Source organism: Corella eumyota, chromosome 1, assembly GCF_963082875.1.
Source record: "Corella eumyota chromosome 1, kaCorEumy4.1, whole genome shotgun sequence".
NCBI lineage: Eukaryota > Metazoa > Chordata > Ascidiacea > Phlebobranchia > Corellidae > Corella > Corella eumyota.
The window spans coordinates 8,746,193-8,764,194 of record NC_137490.1 but is presented as its reverse complement, the minus strand read 5'-3'; the positions used below and the strand labels follow the sequence as shown (position 1 = coordinate 8,764,194).

At 29.6% G+C, this 18,002-nt stretch overlaps 3 protein-coding genes across 3 annotated transcripts; 2 read left to right on the top strand and 1 right to left on the bottom strand.

Moving 5' to 3' along the window:
• The first annotated feature begins 2,065 nt into the window (after positions 1-2,065).
• On the top strand, positions 2,066-13,027 carry LOC145743080 (adenylate cyclase type 8-like). Its single transcript, XM_082560966.1, has 28 exons — positions 2,066-2,390; positions 3,162-3,526; positions 3,652-3,740; positions 3,996-4,187; positions 4,321-4,468; positions 4,611-4,762; positions 4,850-5,018; positions 5,140-5,706; positions 5,949-6,112; positions 6,186-6,287; positions 6,640-6,821; positions 7,069-7,235; positions 7,467-7,646; positions 7,920-8,070; positions 8,155-8,331; positions 8,444-8,688; positions 9,022-9,181; positions 9,338-9,479; positions 9,583-9,784; positions 9,875-10,012; positions 10,386-10,570; positions 10,733-10,862; positions 11,046-11,162; positions 11,302-11,448; positions 11,619-11,836; positions 12,002-12,159; positions 12,370-12,494; positions 12,570-13,027. Exons 1-28 carry the CDS (start codon positions 2,084-2,086, stop codon positions 12,879-12,881), a joined length of 5,391 nt encoding a protein of 1,796 aa, XP_082417092.1. The 5' UTR covers positions 2,066-2,083; the 3' UTR covers positions 12,882-13,027.
• Positions 13,028-13,424: 397 nt separating this feature from the next.
• LOC145747062 (mitochondrial carrier homolog 2-like) lies at positions 13,425-16,814 on the top strand. The gene is made up of 9 exons (XM_082564855.1): positions 13,425-13,582; positions 13,823-13,907; positions 14,027-14,133; positions 14,279-14,341; positions 14,517-14,574; positions 14,700-14,811; positions 14,881-14,974; positions 15,999-16,187; positions 16,477-16,814. Exons 1-9 carry the CDS (start codon positions 13,478-13,480, stop codon positions 16,588-16,590), a joined length of 927 nt encoding a protein of 308 aa, XP_082420981.1. The 5' UTR covers positions 13,425-13,477; the 3' UTR covers positions 16,591-16,814.
• Positions 16,815-17,041: 227 nt separating this feature from the next.
• LOC145747078 (biogenesis of lysosome-related organelles complex 1 subunit 4-like) lies at positions 17,042-17,840 on the bottom strand. The gene has a single exon (XM_082564856.1). The coding sequence runs from the start codon at positions 17,816-17,818 to the stop codon at positions 17,330-17,332; it is 489 nt and encodes a 162-aa protein (XP_082420982.1). The 5' UTR covers positions 17,819-17,840; the 3' UTR covers positions 17,042-17,329.
• Positions 17,841-18,002: the final 162 nt, after the last annotated feature.

Here is an 18,002-nt window from a genome sequence, read left to right as displayed (position 1 = left end):
AATTTAATAACACCCTAAAACAGAATTGTTTATCACGATCTTTAAAAATTAAGAAGGTGAGTATTATCTCTAAACTATTACTACGTTTTTTTTGTTTGGAATAGTAAAACACAAAAATTAAACAAATATTGTAAGAAGTATTTTGTATTAACTGTTTTTTATGTGTTTTAAATTTAAATAAAATTAAAAAAATACCTTTTCTCAAAAATGATGGTTCACGCCTCGATATAAATTTTATTTAATGCGATAAAATTAGCAAATCTGTAAAAATTGCTGCAATTTTCGAAGTTTAATCTATTTTCCTAGTATAAACCAATTTTGTTCTTATAAATAATCTTTCGAGTCAATTCGTACACGATCAGAACTGATTTCAATTATCTTCTAAATATAGTTATTTATTACGTTAACGTAAACTAAATTACACCAGCTGACTGAAACATTCGCGACGTCTACTATGGCCTAATAGTCTTCATTGTACTTTTTAGACAATTTAGAATTTCACACTAAGCAAGTCAACAAGAGAATTGGTATTGGTAAATAATTTGAGTTTTAAAAAGAGTATAGTATTACAATATTTTTGTAATGTGATAAGATTAGCAGAATAGAAACCTACCTCAAACGCACATTTAACCAGTAAACTAAGCCATTAAATACGCGACTCAGGATACAAGCTGGCAGTTTAAATCACGTGTAAATTGATTTAGCCTGTATAAACTTAACACTAATTACAAGGTGTGAATGAAGATATTAAAGTACAAGTTGAGTAGATAGGCAAAGTGTTAAAAAATGTGTACAACTATGGTTAATAGTTTGCCCAATTTAATTAAGATTTTCAATAAAAAAAATAAAATGCATGTTAACAAGGTTAAGAATATATTAAGAATAAATTCTTAAATTAAAGATAAACCAAATACTCTATTACGTCAACTGCTTAGGCATTATGTTGTCATGTAGCCAATAAGTGTACCAAATTTTTTTGTAACATGGTTTAGTATGAGAGGCAAATTACATACTGTAAAGTGGAAATCCATTTATAACAACTGAGAAAAAAAAGAGTTATAAATAAACCTTTAGCAATACCATAGCATATCGGTAAAAAATGAGATTTAAATTTGTGAACCGGAAGGAATAGTAACATAAGGATTGTGTATTTTTAAACAGTTGCTATCAAAATTCTACCAAAATTGTCTGTAGTTTAAAATCACATAAATATACAGTGGAAGGTGTAATAACAAAGTCGGCAGTACACTAAAGTTTAAAAAACCTTGTTTTTGCATTTTACGTCACATCCGTGCTTTTGTAACCACGCAGCTTTAATTGTGTGTTAACCACATTGTTTATACAGTAGTGGCCACGCATTAACTTTAGGCATATAGTCAGTTGTGAGAAATAACATTGTGTTTTTTGTAATTCTCTAAATATATGACCAAAACCGCCGAAGTTAAAGTTGCCGTCCATCGGGAATAAAAGAACACAAATGATTGGATTTTTGTATGACAATGTTGATGTATAACAAACAGTAATACCGCGTTGCTTTTACCGAGGTCAATATTTATTTTACGTCCATTAGAGAAACAACACTGACAAATAATTTTTCTGTTTTCAACGAAAACCTTCAAAAAATTTTTAACAAAAAAACATACTGCCTGCTGTAGCAACGCGAAGATTAAACATGTTATCTTTCTACCAAAATATAAGTACGGCAAATTGCGGAATGTTAATTGAGGATATGGTTTACAAAATTATATTGTGCAAATACAGCTGCACTTACTAGAGGTCGTCGAATATTAAATTGTTTAATATTATTTTGATTGGGATTGGATTATTATTACAGTATGCAAAGTTATCTTATGCAAAGTTATTTAAAAACAACTGGTCCTTTGGGTATCAGTTTTGAAAGTGCAGCAAAAAAAATTTTTAGAAATTTATTTTTTACCACTAGTTTTATGTAAAACGCATAATAATAATTACTAACAACTCCTTGTTTCTTTTTTAAATATTTTTTGTATTTTCAATAATTCGTTTATATTTTTTTAGATGACAGGAGTAATAATTTTTTTTCTATTATAGTTTAAAGTAGGAGATGTCTCATAGCCCGTCTCCTTATGTTAGGCACAGGGATGACATCACATTTAACAACAACAATAAGAAAACGCTGTGTTTGGATTTTAGCAAAATTAAAAAAGAAGAACTGGTCACATCTACCAGAGGTGATAAGGATTCCTACAATTTAAACGATATCAATAACTATTACGATAATGTAGACAACCTTAGTCCTGTATTTCATCAACCCGGTTCTAATTGGAAAATGTTAAACAATTTATTAAACGATACACAACCTCTAAATCAAAATTTCAATACAGACCGGAAGGAAAATGAATTTAATTACGGTAAGTGTATTAAACTTGATAGTTGATTAAAATTCTATTTTAGTTTGTTATAGATATTTAAACTTTCATTATTATTGTTTTATTAATGTAAAAAGCCAAGACATAAATCCAAATACCTATGAATTTATAGGAATTGCTTTTAATAAACATTATTCTCCATTCTTCATCAAGAATTCTATTAATAATTCGACTTTTTTTATCGTTTGATGATAACAGACGGCCGCATATTTACTCAATAAACAAATCAAGACAGGCAATAAAATACATTTATCTAAATAATATATCGTATGATCATTACCTTAAGCTCTTTTAAGGTTTGTGTTTTACTATATTTAAAAAAATTATGTAGAATTCCAAATTACTAAAACACACCACACCTTAGGTAAATTACTATATTTACATTTGGGTTGACAATTCAAATTAAATAAAACGGTTTTAAACTATGGAATTCAATGCTTTTAAACCACAAATTATTATCTGATTGTTCACTTTGATATAATTATATAACAAACTAACATGTTCAATGTTGTGACGTCATCCGAATAATGCGCGACCTGGGCACACATACTGAACATGACAGCCATTGTCGTTTGTCTTTGTGTTACGTCAAAATCAGCTGCGAGCAGCTGTAGTATAATAATAAAGCATACGAAATATATAAAATAGTATATTCAGGTTTTTAACCGTGTGTACACGCAATTTTTATTGTTTATTCTTTTTTTTTTTAAGTTTTTTTTAAAAGTAAACTGAAACACATGTTCAAATTTAAAGACAGGCCGTGCACTCCAGTCGAATTTCAAGCTGCTAACGTCACTGGCTCGTCGTACTTAAACCAGGTTTTTTTCTTGAAAGAAGGCAACCGCGGTGATTCAGCAACGTTTCCGACCTCGCCAGCTCTTTCGACTGTATCGACAGATTCATCTGTATTTGTTACAAGCATGAACGATGCGCACACTAGAAATTCACAAACAGACATTTTAACAGAAATTCAGTTACACAGTAAACAGGCAAAAGGAAAAACTCTAAATTTTGAAAACGAGTGTCCGAGTTCAAGTCTGGCGAGCTCTGTGAATTATCAAAATCTTAAAGTAGAAAGTCAAGAAACAATCAAAGTTTCTAATCGATGGCAAAATGCGGTAAGCAATTTAATACAATTTGTTCGGTGGGCCTAAAATACTTTTAACAATCGAATTGCCAAGGTTAAATTTAATTTTACTTACTAAAATGGTAAAATTGGTTTAATGATAAATTCTCGTTTTAGGTTCAACTACTTGCGAACAGTCAGAAATCTTCGGGTAATAATCAAATTCCTATTAAGGCCGACCAGGAAACGATACAAAATTTAAATAAGTTAGCCCTCTTTGTATACTTTTTATGAACCTTGCATTGTGCTTTTATGTTAGTTCATTTGATTAACTATTTAAACTGCAAAATACCCCTATTAAAAGCATGTCCATTCTCAATAGAAAAGGCATCACTAATGTTTGTTTAATTCACTCTATACGTTAAACTATGTACGAGATTGTTGCCATATAACATTTTTACTATAAAGAATGCGTCATTATTTTGATACTTTATGATTCGAGTGTTTTTGTTTTTGTATAGAGATATCAAGAGAATGACGACGTCAACTGATTTAACGTCTTCGACAAAACAACCTCGCATTAACCTTCGATCTATTTTGCAAACTAACGCCGATGCTTCCCTTTCTACATCTCATACTACTTTACCCAATGGACCAATTTCGAATTTTTTACCAGAAACTAATCATCCGGATCTAAACAATAAAAACTACAGGTTTTAATATTTAAAACGTAAAACGTAAATAATGATTCATTGCATAATTCGAAAAGTTTATCGCAATAAAAATTAAATTGTAGGTATTAAATATTTTTAATGCGTAAATTTTTTTTTATTTGTTTTTTTTTAGACAAGGTCATCTTTTTAAAGGAGTTATTTTTCCAACTTTGTTAAATCAATTTAAACCTGATGCGTTAGAAAATCTGTACAACCGATACTTTTTAGCCGAAAAAAAGAGACTGCAGCTTTCAATCAACGTTATTTTTCTTCTAATAAAGGTACCTTAAATATTCTATATGATGTTATTTAAGAGTTACACATTTTCTACTGATTAGGCTTATGCTAGTTTTTTAATCAAGCCCATGCTACCACATGGTTTTGAAGATCAAGTGAAACAGTAAAACTTTTGTTTTTTACCAGATACTTTTAATAATCATGTATGCTGTAACAAATAGTCTTTCACAAACCAAGTGGCTGATTTTTGGAATTCCAGCACTTGTATACAGTATTTTAGTTGTTTTTATTCTTTGTTTTACGTCAACAAATAGTTCAAAGTCATACTTTTACCTAAGGTAAGTTTATATCATTTTACTACACCTTACATATAGGTTAAGTAATGTAAAAGTAAAAGATATAATAAATATTTTTTATTGATTTAGAATATGTGGTTTAGTCACTTGGCTGTGTATGACCTCGCTAGACCAAGCTGCCATTTATGTTTCCTCTCCATTTGAAATGGCAAACATATCACATGTTTTTGAGGGATTGCCTTATCTCCTGATTCTAATTTTTGTTACTTACGTTATCTTGCCATTGCCACTGCACTGGGTAGGATCTATTTTTATGATTTTATCGGCTAGTTGAGTTTCTATTTTTGTGCATTAGATCCGCCAGTTTATATCGATTTTGCATAGTGTTAAGGTCTTTATTTAAGTTCTTCCTTTTACAGGCTGTTATTTGTTCGTTTATTTCAACTCTCGCCAGCGTTTTGGGCCGCGTGTTAACTCTTGAACTCATCGATAATTCGCTGTTAACAAATTTAACAAACTCGTCGTTACGTTTTAATAACCAGGCAGATTATCTAGACATTCAAAAAGACAAAACAAACGCTATGGTGTTTCATAATGCAACGCCCTTTCAAAAATCGTTAAAGGTGGTAACGGCTACTGAAAATCATCCTAATAACGATAACAATCAAACATCAAAGAATGATGCTGGGCGTCATTTTTTACCGGGTTACTTTAACAGTAATGGATTACGGATATTAAATGTAAACAACTCGGTTTATCGATTGCCCCAAACAAGAACTGTGATGTCTAGTCTTGAGAACGACGTATACGTCACCGATGGTGCTCTCGGCTACCACACAGCGGCAATATTGGTGATTATTCTTTGCGTGCACGTGATCGGAATTTGGACAAGTTTTTTAGTTGATCGTTCGAGAAGAGACACTTTTTTGGAAACTCGAAATTGTGTTCGAGCTAGAATAAGGCTGGAGCGTGAAAATTATAATCAGGTAGATATTGTACTTCACAGTGTGTTGTAACTTTGTAATTTATGGGTTTTATGTCAGTTCAACCCAGAGACAACTCAACCTCAATCAAACCACCCTAAGTACATATTTTGTTTGTTTGTTTATTTTAATAAACTAAACTGTGTAAGGTTGACTGGCAATCTGGTTAAAGAGTGTTTTGATCAAATTGACACCAATTTATAATTTATACTATGTTGATAAATATATTTGTCAATCTTTTTCAGGAGCGATTGATTTTATCGGTGATACCTCGCTTTATAGCTTTACAAATGATTAACGATATATCTAACTCGCCTATAAAATACATTAACGATTTTCCGAGGGTGAATTCTGTTTCGACTCTGAGTACAAAAAATCGAATATACCTTCAAAAATACGACAACGTCAGGTAAATCTTTTTTTATTTTTTGTAAAACAATAAATTAAAATTAATTTTTTTAAATAAATGTATTTTTGTTAAGTATTTTGTATGCCGATGTAAAAGGATTTACCGAATTATCGACAATACTAAGTGCTCAGGAACTTGTGGCAACCTTGAACGAGTTATTTGGTCGCTTCGACGAGTAAGTTGATTAAATATTAAAGTTTGTTTTAAAAAAATTATTTTATTTTCTAAAACTATTAATATTTCGCTATCACTTGTAGACTTCACTGCGTTTAACCAAACAAACTGCATTGAACAGTAATTTAGATAATCCTGAAACACAGCTTGTCTAAATTGTATTATGTGTTTATGTAGTTAGCTAAGTTTAATAAAGAAAACGTCATTATTTAAATTAAAAGTTTAACGCTATATATTTTCTAATATTGCTTAAGTGCTGGGTTACGGTTCCTGAAAATCATTTAAATATCAATATTGAATTTAACGTTTTGTTAATTATTAATTCAAAATAAATTAACTTTTATTTTAAAAAGATTATCCCAGCGCCATAATTGTTTGAGGATAAAGATATTGGGGGATTGTTATTATTGTGTAACTGGGTTGCCCGAACCTCGAAAGGATCATGCTCACTCATGTGTTGAGATGGGACTGGACATGATTTCAACAATCAAACAAGTTAAAACTCTTTGTCATCGAAATTTGGACATGAGAATAGGTATATGTCAGAGTGTAATGATTGTCCTACGTTATAATAATTTACTTATGCTTTTTTATATGCTTTTGTAAAATATTTTATATTTTTTTATTTTGTATAAAATTTTTGTAAAAAACCGCACATTATGTTTTTATACCGTGTTATTCGTACCCTACGCTATCTTTACCTCGGCTATTTAAGGAGCTTACTTAATTTAAAAGTATTAAAAAAAGTTATTTTTATTTTAATCACTGTTTGTTGCAAACAGGTATTCACTCTGGCTCGGTTTTTTGTGGTGTTATTGGTCACCTGAAATGGCAATTCGATATTTGGTCGACCGACGTCGACATAGCAAACATGATGGAAGCAGGAGGAATCCCTGGTCGTGTGCACATTTCGGAGTCAACCTACAAATATCTTGGCGACGATTACGAGGTAATCTTAATAAATTATTATCTTAGACCAAATTCGAATTAATCGTTAAATTATAATATCACTGTTCAAATGTAGTAAAAATCTCATTTCTTTTTTTATTAAGTCTTACAATAATATTAAAATGTATTTAACAATGCACATTGTAACGCTTAACTCCACATTGGTAAAAAATAAAAATAAAGTATACTTTAAAATTTAAATGAAACTTTGAAATTTAAATGTTAATACCAGGTGGAACCAGGAAACGGGAGTTCAAGAAATACATATTTGAGTAACCATCGTATAAAAACTTTTCTTATTTCTGATAAACGAGGTAAATATCCTTCCTTGTCTTCATCTGAGAAAAAGGATCGCCGCTCTTCACGCAGCAATGGCGAATTAAATCTTGAAATTGTTTCTACAATAAGAAATGTGAGTATAATTTAAAAAAAAATTAAAAAAATAAAATTTATATGCTAATTATTTTTCTGTTATTTAACATAAGTTTTTTTTTAGCTAAGTTATTAAGCATCAAGTTAATTAGTAAAAATACTAACTTAAAAACCACGCCTATCTTTACGGTTAAGTATTTCGGGCCACATAATTCTAGATTTAAGTTTTACAAAATCTGATAATTTGCCGTGTAAAAAAAGAATTATCTATGCCTATGTACAAAATATAACCCAAAAAAATTATATATAATAGGACGCAAAACCACGTAAAAATTCAACTGCCACAAACAGTAAGTTTCTATATAACCACACCGACGAGAATGGATTTTTAACACCTGATGTTATTTTTAAAGAAAGGCCTTCGAGACATAGTTTTTCCTATTATAGTCGTCCGATAGAAAATGGTAAATAAACAAAAAATAATTTTAAATGGAAATTTGAATGATCTAATGTCTAGACTCTTTTTTAATACAATATGCATTTTTTAGAAATTTCAAACGAGCAGATATACGAGCTTTCAAATCAAAACAATATAAAATCAAAAGTGAAAGGGAATGTTGGATTTTCTTTTTCAAATATTTTTAGAACTATCTTCAGAAAAAAGAAAATTGAACGTTTCCCGATAGATGATTTGAATAACAGCCCTGCTGAAGCAGAAAGTATAGGTATTATAAAGTTCTGAAATTAAAAGAATGTTATGTCATTGTAGCAAACATTCACTAAACTAGGATTGTCAAAACTAAAAGCAAAAACTATGTATCTTTAACATTTTTTTAGATAGACGACAAAGTCAATTAAATGGATATAACAACAAAGCTATTAAAAGGCCCTCTTCTATTTTCACAATAAATTCGCCAAGTTTTCCTCGCAAGCAAGTTGCTTGGAGCGATATGGAAAACATAGACTTGGTTTCAGAAACAAGTCTGCAAAGTAAAACTGAGAATTCTGATGTAATTTGGAAGCCAGAATTACCGTTCCAGAATCTTCTACGTACGCCTAACTTGAGGGGACAAAAACGAAGTGTAAGTACTAGTTGATTTAACATTTTCTGGCGAGCAAAAATGAATAAGAGTTGTTGTTAAAAGTGTTTTCTGTCTTTTTGTTGACCTAAGCATGTAAAAAAACAATAGCATTGATTTATTTTTATGGATATGGTCATCTTTTAAAGGTTAACAAACTTTATCTTATTTACAAGTAAAGACCCTTTTTTGTATTCTGGGTAAATCTATATATAAATGTTAAAGAATGCTTCTAATGGATTACTTTTAATTAAACCATTATTTATCCAATGGGCAAAAAAACATAAATGCAGTTCTGTTTATCAATTAAAAAGACAGACCTTATTCACATTCTAGGCTTTAGCAGCTTTAAAAAGTGTTGCCTCTATGTCGCTCCTCCCTCGTAACCTAACCGTACCTGTACCTCGAAGGTCGGACTACGATGAAATAAACGCCCGCCTTGAACGAGATATCACGTATCACAATGGAAATCAGTTGGGACAAAAACACATAAAAGGTTTTGTTTTACGAATCTTGTTATTTGATAACAAATTACAAATTGTTTTTAATATGTTCACCCTGTTTTGACTGAACTTATAAAATTTTAAATTATGGCATAAAGTTTTAAAAATATTTTGTTTCTAACCTGTGGTTAAAATTTTATTATTTTTAGATTTTAGAGTTGCCTTTTTTGACAAAAATTTAGAGTCAAAATACTCGGAACTTCGGGATGAATTATTTAAATCTAATCTTCTTTTATCTTTTATTATTATGCTCTTTATTATGATTGTCAACTTCTTAATACCACCTGTCCTGTAAGTTTATATGATTTTAAAAGTAAAAACCATAACAAAGATATTTGTAATTGTAAATCTTGTAAAGTATAATAACATAACTTTGTTTATTTATTTTTACTAGGTATTATTTTAACTATATTGCCATTTCCGTGTTTGTAATTCTCTATGGGGTCATTGTTCTTCTAACATCAGCCGAAGATTTTCTGAGTTTAAATTCTCGACTTTGTAAATTAAGTTGTCGCATTCAGGAAACTCAGAAACTAAGATATTTGATTTGTTTTCTTGCAATTGCAATTAACCTAACATGTGCAATAAGCACGATGGTTAGTAATGTAGGCTAGTGAAATGTTAAGCTAATATCGTCTTAATTTAAGACTATATCTTTAAAAAATAATAAAATAATTTTTTTTTAGCTATCGTGCCAACTTATTTCGTTCGATCCAATATATTTGACCAACGTTGTTGTTCCATGCGATGTAAATGAAAATACAACTTCACAAACTGTTACCTATTATAATATACCCACCGAAAGCGTGTGCAATTACCCAGAGGTAAATTACTTACTAACAAAAGCTTATTCCCACTGCTTTCATGTCGTAGGACCTTTAAATAAGGATATAATATACAGTTTATTATTTAATAGCAATATGGTTAATAATATTTAAAACCGTTTCAGTCAACTCGACCGGATCCGGGTAATAAGTGTAAACCTAAGTTTAGAGCATGTTGCTTGCCTTCTTACATCGAAAATAAAAATATACAAACAACTGCTTGTAGGCCTATATGTAAATATGTATGTTTTGCAGTACGGGCTAAAGTGTTATTCTATTAGGGCTGCAACTTTAATATTTTTACATAGTATTTAAACAACGGGAAATATAAAAATCCACATTTTTTTAAACCCTAAAATTTTTCTTTTTTCAGTATTTCTACATTAGTGGACTTCTTACCTGCATGACCTGTGCAGTATTTCTTCGGGTTCACAACTTGTTTAAACTTACCACTCTGATCGTGGTATGTTTAGTGTACACAATTATGATGCTCGTCACTCACTCAAAAGTCCTTCACGATTACGAAATCAGAAATTTATTTGAGGAAAATCAATGCGTGTAAGAAAAGTTACACCTAAAAAATTGCGTTTAAAATAACGTAAACGTCATCTTACTATTTAACTGTTAAAATGTGCAATTAGAAGCTACTTCAAACCATTCGTTATATGGTTATATTGCATATAAGTGTTGATACTATTTTATAATGTTAATTATTTTTAGCGTCGTCACATACACGTGGTTAGACATGGCTGAAAACCTAACATTAATGTACTTATTTTCTGGAATATTCTACTACTTGGGTAGAAGGATCGAATACACATCAAAACTTGACTTTTTACGGAAACTGCAGGTCTTAAAATTCTTCAATTTATTTGATATTATTTTTAAATTGTTTTATTACTGATGCAGTTTTATAAATTGTTTAATTTTAAATATTTACTTTTTTAAGCACTCACGTTTTATACTTACCATTGCATAATGCAACACTTATTTTTTAATACAAATATTTAAGTTTTTATATTTATGTTGTTAGGCAAAAGACGAAGTTCGAGGTATGCAGAGTTTACAAGGTCATAATTATCAGCTTTTACGAAACATTCTGCCAGACCACGTGGCCTGCCATTTTTTAAATCAAAACAAAAAACACACTGTATGTAAACTTGTAAAATTAAAACAGAAATGTATTTTTAACCATAAAAAGCCTACTACCAAATAATTACATGATTAAATTTAAAAAATTTTTAAAAATATCACGAAAGCTATTTTTTCATTGAAAATCTATATGACAGGAATTATATTCAAAAGCTCACTCTTGTGTGGGAATTATGTTTGCTTCGATCGTCAACTTTTCTACATATTATTCGCATATGGAGGAGAACGAACAAGCAATTACAAGCCTTAAGTTACTTAACGAAATCATATTCGACATCGACAACGTAATTTTTTTTTAATGTTAAACTTATTGAATAAAATGGTAAATACACACTTAAAGTCTGTGGTAATCGTGTAATTGAATTTGCATTTATTGGTTAAGCGTTAAAATATAATTATATGAAAAAATCTTGTTTTGTATGGTTTTTGAACTGTTAATCTATTTTCGATTTAGCTTATCGGCCAGGAGCAATTTCTCTGTCTGGAAAAGATCAAAACAGTTGGTAGCACATACATGGCTGCTTCGGGTCTAACGCCGCACAAGGCATCAATACTAAACAGTGAAACATTTAATCAATCAAAACTTACACAATCTAATATTCAATCTTCCTCCAATAAAAATCATTTAAATGAAGTTACTTCAATGAGTAATTTAACTACTACCGAAAACAGGTACTTTTAACATACAGGTCAAACCTTTTATTTGTAATAGAGATGCAAGGATGTCTAAAAGGACAAAAATATTTATAAATTGTATTTTCTTTATATAGCTTATACGTCATTAAAAGTAACATGCGTAAATGTTACTTACAGCTAAGTTAAAAGTGGTATTTTTAGATCAAATGACGATTCTCTAAAAACAGAACAAGGTAAAGAAATGTTGTCACCGCATGATATTAGCCACCTGTGTATGTTGGCACATTTAGCTTTATTGCTTAAACGTGTTATAGCCGACATCAACGTTCATTCCTCAAAAAACTTTCAACTTCGAATAGGTATATAATAGCTGAACAATATTTAGTTAAAACTTTCTCTTTGATTTTTTTGCAGTTGTTTGGTTAATAAGACACCAATTTACATAATAAACAATAGCATATTGCATATAGTTAATAACGCACAATATTTAACCCATCGTAACTTTAACACAAATTTCACTAAAAATATATGTGAATGTATGTTTTATAGCTTAACAACTTTTTGTGTAGGAATGGCTTTCGGGACCGTAGTAGCAGGAGTAATTGGAGCACAAAAACCACAATACGATATTTGGGGAAAGGCTGTCAATCTAGCTAGTAGAATGGACAGTACAGGTCTTCCAGGGTCCATACAAGTAAGAACACATTATAACAATATCTAACAATTAATTACTAAGTTGTGGAAAAATACATTATTGTTATTTTTTTAGGTTCCAGAAGATTTATACCTTGTCCTTAAAGACCGTGGTTTTACGTTTCAATTTCGCGATAAAACTTTCGTGAAGGGAATTGGAGGAGTAAGAACATATTTTCTTACTGGGTGCACAGAGGAAGCTGCTAGAAGGGCTGGGATCGATCGTGCAATGTCTTCCCTAGGTACTGTGGTTGGTGAGGACGGAAATCTGGTGCTTGGCGAAGCCTCCGGTGGACATCACTCTTTGGCGCACGTAGTGTTTAGTATGGTTAAGGCGGCTCACCGCCAAAAACGCTACGAAAGCACTACGTCTGATTCCAATGCCTGATTTGTTATTTTTTACGGTAGTTTTTTTTATATATTTTAGTTTGCACCTATTACATTGTTAGTTGTTTTATGTTAGACGCTTGTATTGATGTCAATCATTAAAATAAAAATATTTTTGTTTTTGTTATTTATAATAAAATTATAAAACTTTAATGTACATGACATATATAAAATAATCTAATATAGAGACAAAAAGTTTTAAATTAAACTTTTACAAATAATACAACTAAATATATTTTAGTAAATATTTTTTTTAATTTCGGGGCATATATTCTGGTAAACTAATTGTAACAACTCTTGTTCCCTAAACAGCGTCTCATGACGGTGACATTTGTTTTGTTTATTCGTTTCCTTACACCATTTACAGTTAGAGAAGGTTGAACTAATGCAAGCTCCGCTAATACAAAATAACGTTGTATTAAAAATAAGTTATTATAATAGTTTAAGAATTTTTTATTCGGTAATCATGCTTAGGATAATTATACTGAACAGTCTGACTGACAGTTACTGCAGTTTACTTGTTTGTTTTTAAACCAACAGATTAAATATTATCGTTAAATTAAAATTTCGTAATTTTTTGTATTTAACTTATTATTAATGAACATGGATTTGGTTCGCGATATTGATTGGAGTTCAATTGGTGTTGGGGTCGGCATGACAGCATTTGCACATCCTTTTACATATGCTAAAGTATTAGTTCAGGTAATACTAACTATGGACATTAAGTAATTTTATTTGGCTGATAGGTTTGTTAATCAAATAATACTTTAGGACAAGTTCACCAATGAATTGTAATTGCCAGCATGATAAAACTTTTTAATAAAGATAAAACAATTTAGCTAATGACCCAACACACATATATATTTTTACTTAAATAATTGCTATGTTGTTGCTATGTATAGTATATATCTATTTAATTTACAATACTGTTATTGTTTATAGCTTGGTCATGAACCTATGGCCCCTATTTTACGAAGAAATATGTTTTTTAGAAAGCAACTGCAGTATCCTGGAATATTTGCATACAGTAAGAATTTTTTTTATTTAAACCCTTCAAAATTTGCAAAAAAATAAAACATTAAATCATGTAATAAAATTATGTTTGTTTTATCATATTGGTTTTAAAACATGTGGTTTGAAATTTAGTTAAACACATTAAACAAGTTGACGGATATGTCGGTCTTTATCGGGGTTTAATGCCTCGAATCTGTGCAAATGTTTCTACATCAATAACCTACTCAGTTATGGGAAAGGCAAGTCAATTTTACTGCATTTGATTTTATATATTTTAATTTTTGTAGGTTTCTTTTAAACTGATACCTTTTGTTGGTCATCTTTTTTTCATGCATTATACCTATTTATAAACATTACAGTTAAGTTAATTATTTTCTATTCTAGTTAATTAAAAGTAAAGAAAGTGAGCCTCTAAACTATAATGACCTTTCAAAAGTTTGCAAATATGTGAGTATAACTACACATTTTTTTTCAATCCTATAGTTAAGATGTTTTACAGTTGTTTATATTAAACAGTCAATTTATGACTTTTGTTTTAATACTGTGATGTTAAAGAAAGATATAACTGTAACAGCAAATTTATTTGTTATAAAAAAATGTTTATAAAATAATGTTATTTTAGACATCAGATGAAATGATAGCAAGATGTGCTGCTGTAGTTATAACCCAGCCTTTTCATGGTAAACTTCATCGAATTTGATTTACTAGACTAAATTCTATTTGCAGTGCTTCACAAATTTCATTAACAATGAGCAAGCAATTTTTATTTGGTATTTGTTAAATTATGTTTATTTTATTTGTCTAGTAATTGCCCTTAGAACAATGGCTGAGTTTGTTGGCCATGATGGAATATACACTAACATGTGGACTTCCACAATTGAGATATACAATGAAGAAGGTGTACTAGGTTTCTTTGCGTGAGTTAATATTTATGTTGATTACAAAAAGTTGTGTTAGATATATTGAACTTATTATTTTTATTTTAGTGGTTTAGTTCCAAGAGTTGCAGCTGAACTTATCACGATCTGGCTTACTAATCTTCTGGCACATGCTCTTAACAAATACGTCCTAACAGAGGGGGTATGTTGTTTATTAACTTCTTATCATTATTTTTAGATAATTTTTGTCATTTACAGTTATTCTTTAGTGTGCAAAATGTATTAGTGTCATTTAAGATTAAAGTAAAATAAAAAACATTGTACATATATACACTGGCGTCGATCCTGGGGGTGCAGGGGGTGCATGCACCCCCACTTTTAATTTTATCAAGTGATGAATATATGTGGCACCCCTAGAATATTTGCGAAATTTTGCATTTTTAGTGTAAAAACGGATAGTTATATACGCGATCTAGAAAATTTCACGATAATAAATACTAGGAATGTCGCCAAGTACTTAACAAAAGTTAATCAAAATGTCATTTTCTGCGTGCCACGTTGTAGATTGTGTAAAACTGGAATTATTACGAAACAAATAAGGATTGTCTGGTGCCTTATTTTACGTAACCAACGTGGTCTGCTATCGTTGCGAACATTAAGATTAAGACTATTTAGAGTCTATTTTAGAATAGCTAAACCAATTATGAGCACTTTAAAACGTTTTTTTTTTAGAAAATACGTTACTTTTTTTGGCACCCCTAACATTAGTAAAAAAAATTTTTGGATCGACGCCCATGCATATATATAATATATATAAATAAAAACAAGATATAAAATAAATTGGCTTTTACTCTTACTATTAACTTAATTTCTTATTTTACATATATTTTTTACATTATTTGTTACGTTTAATTTGACAGGTAATTTTTTTGTTGGTATATTTTTAAACTGTTGGTTGATGTAATAATAACATAATGCATCATGATATTTTAGCACAGGAAACAACATTCTAAATATAATACAGGATGTAAGATTGATCATTTTTTAATAAATAAAAAGTAAAACCTGAAATTGTTAAAACATTTTGATTAGCCAACGATCGTATTTTTTTAAATTTTCCTAAAAATGATTATAACAATATCTTGTAACCAGCAATTATTCGTCAACTTCTGTTTAAAGGACATTTAAATGTTTTGTTATTATTCAATACACAAATTTATTTATAGAGTGAGTTAAAGGACTTGCGACAATATGCTCCCATGGTAATGGGTTACATTGCACAAACTGCTGCATATCCATTATGTGTGACAAGCACTGTAATGGCTGTAAATGGATCCCGCCTTGCCGCTGCTCATACACCTAACATGTGCCACTACTCTGGGTGGTTCTCCTGTTTTAAGGATCTTTATAAAACTGTAAGTAGCTAGAGCTGTGCCTTTTTAATAAAATGATAGAGTTATTATTCATTTTCAAATTTTTTTTTTCACATAAATACCCACTTAATGATTAAAGATTTTCGTAACAAAATTAAGTACACAGTAGGCTAACTTAAAACCTCAAAAGTTAAAATATCAAACAACATTACCACCCCAATAATATTTAAAAATAAGTTACCTTATTTTTGGGTGTTTTTTCACAAAGAAAGTAAACAAATACATATAAATTTTAGATTTTAAAATCTTCACCCCTAATTTTTTATAACAGGGAAATGCTAGTCGGGGTTCCTCTATGTTATTCAGAAAGGCTGCAGTTCAATTATATTCAGCCACTTCTGTTGCCCCAATGCCTTATCCTCCAGGTTTTTCAAAAATAAATTAAAATTGCGCAATTTAAAAATTATTTAGAATAAAATAAATAAATTTAATCGATCCAGTTTTAATTGGTCTACAATTTATCAATATTAACAATAATCATTTTTGGTACACGTTCGTGCACCAGTGTGTATTTTGTATTATGCATTTGCTTTGAAATAATTAGATTTTGTTTATCTCTGATAATTGTTTTTATTGTATTTAAAGTAAATTCTTTGTCATAACATTTCATTTTACGATTATGATGTAAGATAGAAAATAGCTGTTTAAATATGCTTAAATTTAATTATAAACCAATATTAACTTATATTAGTTAAAAAACTTTAAACATAGTTTTTTAGTAATATTATAGTGGTATTTAAAAAAAAGTTAAAATATGTTATAAATAAAAGCTTAATCTTAATTTTAAAATACATATTGATAACCAAGTAAACAATAAACAGTTTAATGAGTAACGCAATATAAGTAAAAACCACATTTTACTAAATAAAAGTTATTAATAATTGAAAGAACACATAAACAATCATTACATTGCAATTTTTTTGATAACTTTTAAAATCATGTTTTCAGGAATTACATGTGCTACAATGTAACTGCATAGTTTTTTCACATAAATATCATAGTTATAATCAATAAAATTTACAACATAGTGTGGTAAAAATAAATTATATTTTCACAGTGAATTATTAAAGTAACAAAAGATTAAAAATAACATTTATATATTTCTATTAAAACAATTTAACAACCTATTTATTAAAGTAATTATCGGTGGAAAACACCACAGGGATTTCAAGTTCTAGGTGATATTTATCCATTGCATCTTTTTCTTTAGTTGTATTCTTTTTCGTACCAAAAAATGGTATGCGTGAACCAATTTCACGTTTAAAAGAATTAATCGAACCGTATTGTGTTTTAGCTAATTTAATCTGTTTCTCCATCTCGTTTACATCTTTTTTTACAATTTCAACAAATCCTTCAAGCTCATTTATCATATTAAATAATGGAATTAGCATGGCAATTTGTTCATTTAGTTTTGGAAGTTCTTGTTCTATTGCTTGGGAATCATTTCTGAGCATATCCAGCATGCCATAAAGTTCATCTAATCTTGTTAGAATATCTTCAATGCTGTTGCTAGCGGCCTCAATGGAATTACTTTGATCTATGTGTAATATTTTGGTAAGATCCTCAGCCGATTTTGAAATAATCTCATCACCTTCACTGATTGAGGCATTCATTTTACACTTTAAATAAATCCATTGCTAAAAAAGCACACAACATGGCATCATTGCCCTAGTCACTAGTGTTGTGTTTTTATTCAGCCCCTTAATACTAGTTTTTTAAACTTCTTATATGCTCATATAATTAATGATAGTACTGTTAACGCCTGACCCAAGGATGCACAGATTGACAATAGCAAGA